The following is a 10,232-nucleotide window of genomic DNA, read 5'->3' on the forward strand; positions in this document are numbered from 1 at the left end:
ATTTGCATCAAACATCTGGAGTTGCACTTCTGCATGAGTTGAAGAAAAAAAAAAAAACAAAGACCTACCTCAGTTTGATGGAAAATAATATTATCAATCCTGAAGTCTCCATGGATCAGAGTCTCTTCATTGTCATTGCTTGGCACATTGCTGATTAACCAGTCTGCTAGTTGGTTCATTGCAGGTATATCTCTATCTGCAGCCCTTTCATATTGTTTCTTCCATGTTGTGACCTGTCAATTATATAGGAGCAAGATAGATGAAGCAATGTAATGGGTAAAACACTACAAGCTTAAGCTACAATTTTAAATTTGATCCTGGAGATGGGGAAACCAAAATCACTGCCAAACTAGAACAAGTGTATAATTCCTGAATAATCAATATTCACTGTAAGGGGTATCTCACCAGGAATTAAGAAATAAAACTTCACTTTTATTTGATTATATAGATAAAAATGCCATAGTAGGCTATATTAAAAAATGTACATAAGACCCGCTGTGAAGCAAGGCCAGAACCCCCACACTAAATCCCAGGGGGAAGGAAGCCAGGAAGTACAAATGTATGAACACTGATCCTACCTCCCTAGATGTCAAACAATGAGATAGCAAACACTGACTCTCATGCCAGATAAATGTATGACAAACATCTCCAAATAATGTAGCTGGGCTGCCGCACACAAGCCGTTCTGTGCGGTTAATGGCCTAACGCCACGCCAACACAGAAGAGACAAGTGTCAAACCGCCCCTATGGAGATAGATTAGTGGCTATGAGAGTCAGGCTGCGTAGCCAAACTAGAGTCCCTATGCGTTTCGTCCTTCATGGATTCATCAGGGGCTAAATAGCAAAGTAATTGTAGCAGTAACAACTGCTAAGATAACACGGTGGCAGGTCCGCCAAATTGTCAGCGGCCGTGGTCAGACCACACCACCGTGTTATCTTAGCAATTGTTACTGCTACAATTACTCTGCTATTTAGCTCCTGATGAGTCCGTGAAGGACGAAACGCGTAGGGACTCTAGTTTGGAGATACAGCCTACTTGCAACAGTGTTGACAATATCTCTTTAGAAGCTCTTCAGAATATGATGGCGCTAAATAAATAATACAGACAGTGTGCTGCCTCCATACAACCTTCCTATAGTAACAAATAGGAAACAATAAATGCGAAATAGGAATACGTTCACATTACCTGTCTCCGGCAATATCCTTTTCCTTTACCATATCCAGTAAGATTTAATATATGTATGTTAAATGAATGAAGTTGGGCAAGAGTTTCAGAAAGGGCAACATACAAGGCTGATCTTTCCGCAGGGCTCACTTCTGGCAGTGTGACATCTCGGAATATACGTCCCTAAAAAAGAAGAGACAAGTTAGTCTATAAGTTTATAGAATATGGAAATACAAAGCGTATTCATTTCAGATGAATATAAAGTGTCATATGGTACTGGATAGGTTGAGCCACAAAAACATTATTGTACATCGCACAATAATGCTCCCTATGTGCAATAGGGAAAGGCAGTCAGGATCTCGTCAATGTAAATCTAAGGGACTGAAGGACACTGGGAAACTTTCCCCCTAACTACCAGGATACTATGATCACTAGAATTTTCCAACGCCAACAGCTAGTCCCAAGTCGCTGCTGTGTAGTATAACCGAGAGCTGAAAGTTATGCTGCAGGCAAAATGCCTATGCAGGTGGCATGAAAACACTGTACTATCCCAGCACAGAGAGGGAAAGGGTTAAACTGCTCTGGTAAAACAAAAGCTGAACTCTGTTAGGTTGATATTGGCAAAGACAATTTCACTGTAGACAGTTCTGATGAATAAGTGTTCTCTTGTACAAACCACACAAGGGCTTCTTTGGCCACATTATTATTAATATCAGTACATTATATTTCTTTACACAGTATATTCATAGTTATTGTTTGGTATTGGTTGAACCGCATACCTGTGCATTGTATTTTAGTATTTTCACATTTCCACAATTAGTTTTGTTGAATTTTTATACTGGTATATTTTATATTGTATTAGATTTATTACATCAGATTTATTGTGACACATTCTTTGTAAATACAGCAAGTCATAAATACTTTAAGAGGCTATTGGCCTAAGAAGATGTTCATGCCTATTTACTTGCTGCTTCATATTGGAAGTATAAGTAACCAGATAAGAGAACACTTGGAAATGAGATTTCCAGCTATCAAATCCTTTGCAGCTGCACTTAGGCAATGGATATTGTTACTTGAGAAGTTCTTTTCAATAGGAAAGCAGCGCTCATATACCTGCCAAGTGCAAACCATTCAGAGACGAGGTCAGTTAGTGTCAGAACCATAATACAGTAATATACATGTGAATGTTTGTTATATAAATAACCTGTAGTGAACCACTAGGAAGAAAAAAAATATTCTGGGCTACCCTGCCTTTACTGCTATAACTTATTTGTGCCATGACTTTTTTATAGTAGGATATTCTGTTATATCTGAAATGTTTACATGTAAAATGCAAAACTGATTTACATGTTTGATGTTTATAATCATTTTATTCATGCTGTAAAAGAAAACAGCTATCTGTATACTGACATCCCAGGAAGCTTGTGTATACACAAGATAAAAGAACAGAACTATCAACTAAGGGGTCAGAAATATAAAAAAGACAGAATGTGGATTATTGCCTACCATAGAAATTACATGAAACTCCCTCACCTTCTATCACACACATCCCCCAACGACAGGTTTAATAGCTATTTACATATTCATAATCCTCCTAAACTTGCAAGGTGGACACATTTCTCTCTAAAAGTAGGGGAAGTGGGTGAGAGAAGTAACAGAGCAATATAGTAGTGTCAAGAAGCTCCCTTCATGTTGACTGCTAAGAGAGCTGGCTCTGTCGAATGTAAGGGCCATTGGAAAGTACTTCTGAGTAAGTGTAGACATCACAGGAGTAAGGCCCTGCTCAAAGAATAGGTAAGAAATTCTAAGGGGGCGTTCACACTACCGTCGGTGTCCGACAGGTAGTGTCCGCTCAAAATCTGGCACGGACATTAGGAGCGGACACTAGATGTCCGTGACACCTGTCATTTATTTAAATGGGCATCGGGTGCGTTCTTTTGCACTCCGTGCCCTTCCTTCCCTGTCCGCATGTAAAGATGTCCGACTTCTCAAGCGGACAGAAAAACCCTACATGTCGGGTTTTTCTGTCCGCTTGAAAAGTTGGACATCTTCACTTGCGGACAGGGAAGGAAGGGCACGGAGTGCAAAAGAACGCACCCGATGCCCATTTAAATAAATGACAGATGTCACGGACACAGCTAGTGTCCGCTCCTAATGTCCGTGCCAGATTTTGAGCGGACACTAGGAGCGGACACCGACCGTAGTGTGAACGTCCCCTAACAGAAACATAAGGCATGGGATGGGATGAAAGAAGACTTCACATAATTCCAGACTGCACTACATGTAATAAATATGTAGAGCTACATAAGGCTTTAGTGTGATATTTACTTTCTGTTGATAGGTAACTGTCCTACATTAAGCTATAAATGAATAAAAGTAACCTGGACGTGTTCCATCACATAAAATTCAGTACCGATGACCGTCACGTCTGTGCAGTATAGTAAAGGCCTAGGCACAGGAAATCCATTGGAAAATAAAGCCTTCTGCACCTCATATTCTCTTTCAATCTAAGGAAAAAAGCAAAATGTTTTTAGCTCGTACAACAGGCTATAACATAAGAAATCAGAAGATGAAACAGTAGTGGTTTTGATTCCTATATTTAGTGGTTACACATAGTAAAAGCTATAAATTAATGTGGTTTTCCAAGATAAAGACAGATCACTAACACCAGATTGCACCTTGTGTCAGATGAGTCTTTTATTAAGACTGGCATAGGAAAGACCAGCCCGAAGTTAGGTTCATACTAGCGTTTGAGTCTCTGTAGTCTCTGAGTCTCCGTCCCAGATTCCTCTTACAATAAACAGAGAGAAAAGTCCTGCAAGGAAGACTTTTCTCTTTATTGGTTTCAGTATAAAGAAAAAAGACGGAAACTCAGCGGACCACTTCATAGTCTATAGCAGAGGTTCTCAAACTTATTTTGTCTACCGCCCACTTTGAGAATTAATTATTTTCTAGCGCCCCCCCAAATTTTTTTTACTTTACTACATCTTAAGAATCACAATCACAGTCATTATGTTAATATTGGAGCTTACCGCCATCTATGGTACAGTTTGACAACTTTTGGACAGGAAATAGTTACTGTCTAGTCCCCTAGATGGCGTTGCACGAGGAAACGCGCGTTAAGCGTAAAGGAGCAGTAAAGTTTGTGTTAAAAGCAAAAAAAACAATTTTAAAGGGGTAGCCTCATGAAGCTTGATCTGCCTTCTAAGCTGCCAAAAAATCTTCTTTCTTCCTGTTTGCTCGCGTCAATTAACCCCGCCCCCAAATTAGAGTGTAGCTCCATCCACCACATAGCGTGATCCTATGGGATGACTGAAGGTCCTGTGATGTCATCAAAAGGTCCTGTAGACTTGGATTTACCTTGTACGGAGTTTCCTAAAGGACCTGGCTCCTCTGCCCACTAGCAGCCTGCTCTATATAATAAAGCTTTATCCTAGTGAACAGAGAGACCAGGTCCTTTAGCCCAGTAGGATTTAGACTGCTTTATATAAGAAAGCAGCACTTATTCCACCCCCTCTATCTCACAGCAGGGAGCTAGGTGATGTGTATGTGATGTGTATGTGTGGTGCAGACACAGGCTGGCTCCGTACACTCAGCCCCCCCTCTCTCCCCCCACACAGCAGGGAGCTACATCATGTGGCTCCCTCAGCAATGAGCAGGGGGCCAGGTGCTAGTGTCCATAATGAAGTGAATAAAGTAAGATAGTGGACAAACAAAGCAGTTTTGCTGAAGCAATGTATTTAGGAAAGTCTTAAATCCACATTAACAAGCAGTATAGATAGAATCATTGTTATGATACCACCCCTTATTAGCCATCGCCCCCCAATCTTCTCTGTGCCCTTTACTGCCCCCCTATAGGCCTCCAGCGCCCACAAGGGGGCGTTATCGCCCACTTTGAGAAAGACTGGTCTATAGCATCCAAGAGTTTCCGCTTTTTAAGCAGACAGGGTCTCCATGCGGACTCAAAGGACGGAAAGTCGAACACTAATGTGAATTATCGAATTCCACCAGCATCTTATGTGTGGACAGGAAGTCAGTTTCTCTATCCTTTCCCATGAAACTCATGTCAAGGATCTCATAGGAATGAATAGAGAAACTGACTTCCTGTTCACTGTTGAAGACTCTCATTGCTTTTAACATGACACGGCTGAGGATTTAAAGCAAAAGGATAACTCACAGTCATCAGTAAGTTAGATTTCACTCACTATAATTTACACCTTAAATTTGTTTGGGTGATTGCCAATTTAATGCAATGAATTACCCGATGAGCTCCAGGCAGCAGAGGGCCATGTGGCTTCTTCCTTAAAACAAATTTTTTCTGACCTTTCTGCAGGAAGAATGTAGGGTTGGACTGTCCAGATCTATAGTCATAATGAAAAGTGTCAGAATTTTATTTAACATGAAATTTCTAAAACATTTTTTTTTCTAGAAAAAACATATGTAGACATAAAGGACAGAGCATTTCTTGTAGAAGAATTCAGAGTGCATAGGGTGCTGATACAGTAAATGGGAAGCACAAGGGAAAAAGAGAACTGTGAATCTTATTCAGGGGGGCTGGAATTGTATCATGTAATTCAAGTTTGACATAAGTTTCAGTTTTTAAAGACATCTATTAAACATATAATAACACACATATGTTTGAATATAGTTCCTTTTTTTATGTAAAGAAATGTGATTGTATTTTTTTTTTTTGTTATTATTTAGTTTTCTTTCAGTTAAAGCCGGAAAAATGGAAAAGGAAGCAACAAAAAATAAGCTTCCAGGTCACTGGTCCTTGTTATGGTGTCTAAAGGGAGAGATTGAGGGGAATAAACTATGGGTGGGTTGTGGTGTAAGACACCAAATAGAGTCACAATGAGACACATCTGAACTGTTGTTCAGGCTAGTAAAGTCTACGCCCATGCACGCATATATGTCTAAATACAGTTTTCAACCATTCAATAACATACCCTAAACAGAAAGGAAAAAAAATTAGGTGTGAACAGGCCGTCTAGACTAATATGGGAGCCATACAGAATATGAATTATATAACCATTATTTTTGCAGAACCAACCAATATAAATCCCTTGCTCTCTCTTCTATCATGAATTGCGTCCCTTCTACATATACTGTTTTGCTATGTCAATGCATTCTATGCTTTCCATCTGCATTCTGTTTTCTGAAACGACAAGAGGATCAGTCGCTCATTACTTATTTGGTTACCTTCCATTATCTTTCTCTAATACTGCTTATACATATAATGAGATTTTCTTTTGGTTTATGTCTTTGTAGTCTGATGAATAGTTTTCTATAACCCATTGCACAGATTTCTGCACTAAAATGATACTTCTGGATGGATTCTATGTAGTTCATAGTAATGCCTATATTACACATTAATGTACTGGCATGATGTTCCATTTTTCCCTCTGAAACGATCTCTATGATTTTAGTGACTGATCAAAATTTACACCAACTAACATGTAAAACGTATTTTAAGTGCACTATCCTCACTAAACTAACCTCTGCCCGACAAGTGAAGGTAACACATTATGAATGTTTTGCCTGCGCACAGTTCTGTTAATAAATCCACAGACCTTTGTGATTCCATAGGTCTGTAGCCATGTACTTTATCATTCTATTACCCTTGACCATTGTTTTATAGATAATGAAAACTTACAGCATAGTATTAGGTGATGTGAAAAACGTATGCTGTATGTAAGAACTATGAAATTATCTACGTTAGGTGTAGTGCAAAAGAAAGTATCACATATGAAGAAATAAAGGTTTCCACCAAAAACTGGCCATACATATTCCTTTAGGTTTACACTTGTGCTCGGGTTTCCGTTCTTTGGGTCCACTTGGGGACTCGAAAAATGGAAATCCAATCTGCTTACAAAGCTATTACCTGCAGATCCCATAAACTATAATGGGGTTTCCATCTAAAAAATGCAGAGCAAAAAGTGCTGCTTGAAATACTTTTCTCTCCTCATTTTTCAAGCGGATTCAGGGACAGAATCCCCACATGGAACCCAATCACTGGTGTGAACCCAGCCTTATACAGTTAGTTATTCCTTCCAATGCCTCATATTCACTGAGGAGAGGAACTGCTTATGTGTTCATAAGCACAAAGGATTGGGTAAGTTGAAACTAAACTTTTATTTTATAAATTAATAGTTCAGGTGATTGTAACAAACTTTGTAAAATATTTAGTTAAAAATCCAGGTACGGTAACTTCTTCTATTCTCCATCTACACACATTACATTCAATTATTATGCTGCCAACACTCATATCAGGTCCAGACTAAGGGCCACATTTACAATGTTTCACAATCCAGTCCTAATAAAGGCTGTGATTGTCACAGGACATAACTTCATAAATCAGTCACATTCTCGTGCGCCTAAATGGAGATCAATAGCAATCTTCTGCCATAGATCTGCGTGAAAATATGCACCATAATATCATCCCTCTACGCCACAAAACTGGCGTAGAGGGATTAAAGGGGTTGTCCCATTTTAAGGATCAGATCTATACTGCTAGCTTATGTGGATTTAAGACTTTTCCTAAATAAATTGCTTTATCAAAACTGCTTTGTTTGGCCGCTATCTAAGATTCTTCACTTCATTGTTTACACTGTTTTTCCATAACCACGGACCTGGGGATGATCTTATCTCTCCGCCCAGGACAAGTGACGTAGCTCCCTGCTCTCAAGAGGGGAGTGGGAGCTGAGTGCTCGGGAGCTTGTATTTCTGAGCTGTTTATCTCCCTGCTATTCCAGTTATCAGGTCGGCTAATTGAATTTTGCTGATACGGGCTGAGACAGGGAGTCTGTTACCTCTGTATGTAACACAGACCTAAAATGGAGTTTATTAAAAAGCTGACTTTTGGTCCTGTAGCATGTAAATTCGGGATTCTCATCACCTATCAAATCCAGCTCTGCTACATCAGCTTCATATTGTGTATCTTCCAGTGATACTGAGCTAATTTATTTACAATCATCCCTCATTACTGACTGCAAACATGTACTGCTATGAAAAGAGATAGCAGAGCTGGCTTTGTCTGGGGACAGCAAGTGAAACCCCACCCACCAATGTATCGAGAAAACCAGGAAGTGAACAGAGCACACAGCCTGCAAGTTGGTGAGTGGGCGGGTTGGGAATACCGCTTTAATACATTTTCCCCATTATCTCTGGCACAGACATTGTTGCTCCACTATCCAGAGTATTTGAGTCACTAGCAGCTATAGCCTACTTCTTAGCCTCCTACTTTCTCAAACTCAATATGGAGAAAACAGAGTTCATCATCCTACCCCTACCTCACACAATCACCCCATCTGACCTACTAAAGCTAATGGCTCCACATTTACCTCAAAAACGCTCTCATAATAAATAGAGTTTAAAAGGTTTACATTGACAAACAAGGCAAACCACAACTGGTCCTCTCCATACATCTCTGACCTATAATCTCCTGCTACCTCCTCACTCATAATCTCAGATCTAACCAACTCCTTCGCTCTCTTCTTACCTGTTCTTCACACAACCACCTGCATGATTTATCCCATGCCTCCCAATATTCTGGTATTTGCCCCCACAATACGTAAGACTATCCCCCACAACCTTCAAGAGGACCCTGAAGCCTCACATCTTCAGGGAGGCCTACAACCTTGAGTAATCCCTATTGCTGCTATACAATCACCTCAGTTTCTACGCCTTCCCTTATAGATTGTAAGCCTTTGTGGGCAGGATTCTCTCTCCCTCCTTACCAGTTGGCCACTAAGTTAGTCTAGTAAACTTGTTTGTGTATTATGTAATAACACTTTTTCATATGTACAGCCCCATGGAATTAATGGTGTTCTAAAAATAAATCCTAATAATATATTTCATTCTTCTGGCCCCTAATAGGTTCACACTAGGTAATGTGAAGAATACAAAAAGAAAAGTCAATAATTAGACGTATTGGGTCTGTGGTCTTCCTCAGGATCACACACTACCCACTGAACCTTTACGGTATTAGGATAGAATTAATATGGCTGAATGGCCAAAAACGGTGGTTGCCAATGCCTGGAAACCAGCCGTCACCGTAGACAAACACTGTGGACTGTTTGAAGAATCCACCAACGTGTAGAATCTGAAGTGTACCACAAAAACCAAACCCGGTGGTCGCACGCTCCCTCAGTAGCAACAACTGAAACCGGAAATAGCAAAAGGTTCCCACTGGGTTTGGTTTTTGTGGAACACTTCAGATTCTACAATTTGGCTAGGTTCACACTAAAGTTCAGGTCCACTTGGGGATCAGAAAAAACAAAAACCCTATCTGCTTCAAAAGTGATTACACGCAGAAACCCATGAAGCCCATAGACTATAATGGGGTCGGCCAGGTGTCTGCTGAAATCTCCTCCTTGCAGGACTCTTCTCTCCACCAATATAAGCGGAATGTTGTCTCATACGGAGACGCCAGCAGGAACCTAGTGTTATAGCTGCAGGAAACATAAGGATGGAGGAGGGCGCGTGCAATACCGAAAACAGCAGCATGTTAAATCTAACACATGTAACGGGAATAAAAACACAGGAGAACAGTTTTCACTGCAATCTTTTTTTCCACAAAATAGTTTTGCTGCATTTCACTGTGTGAACTGCCCCCTCTCACCTGTACTGCCTGACAGTCAGAGGGGCACTTGGGCTGGTGCTGAAGTCTGCCAGTTGGCTGGTCAGGTAGTCATCTAACTTGTCCTCGTCAAACCTGTGCTGGCCCCTGACTGCGGTGGTGTCTGCTTCTGGCGCTGCCATCTCTGCTCAGAAGAATGCAAGGTGTGTAAAGTCCAGTCCTGCAACTGCACCCTCCACTTCGTTACCTTTGACACATTATTGTCATTGTTCTCTTTTTAGTTTGTTAATAAAGTTTAGAAACATAAACACACATTGGACGTTACACTCCCATTCGCTACATAAGGAGGAAGTAGTGATGCGCTGCAGCGGCCATATTGGAAAGTGGCAAACTCCTCAGTCTGAAGTATTAAGAATGTGTATTGTAGTTCTTGGCGTAGTAACTAACATGGCAGCACTTTTAATACACTTTGTCTTAGAAGTCCCA

At 40.4% G+C, this 10,232-nt stretch overlaps 2 protein-coding genes across 2 annotated transcripts in view; one reads left to right on the forward strand and one right to left on the reverse strand.

Annotated features, from left to right (window-relative positions):
* Positions 1-10,013, reverse strand: part of ACAD11 (acyl-CoA dehydrogenase family member 11) — an 80,404-nt gene extending 70,391 nt beyond the window's left edge. Inside the window, exons 1-5 of the mRNA XM_075272234.1 lie at positions 9,789-10,013; positions 5,427-5,526; positions 3,547-3,672; positions 1,187-1,348; positions 69-233 (exon numbers count right to left, since the gene is read on the reverse strand). Coding sequence (XP_075128335.1) covers positions 69-233; positions 1,187-1,348; positions 3,547-3,672; positions 5,427-5,526; positions 9,789-9,928 — 693 coding nt within the window. The 5' untranslated portion in view covers positions 9,929-10,013. The remainder of the gene's footprint in view (positions 1-68; positions 234-1,186; positions 1,349-3,546; positions 3,673-5,426; positions 5,527-9,788) is intronic.
* Positions 1-10,232, forward strand: part of TMEM108 (transmembrane protein 108) — a 515,125-nt gene that overhangs the window by 170,645 nt on the left and 334,248 nt on the right. The window lies entirely within an intron of this gene.

This window comes from Leptodactylus fuscus, chromosome 4 (assembly GCF_031893055.1).
Source record: "Leptodactylus fuscus isolate aLepFus1 chromosome 4, aLepFus1.hap2, whole genome shotgun sequence".
Classification (NCBI taxonomy): Eukaryota; Metazoa; Chordata; class Amphibia; order Anura; family Leptodactylidae; genus Leptodactylus; species Leptodactylus fuscus.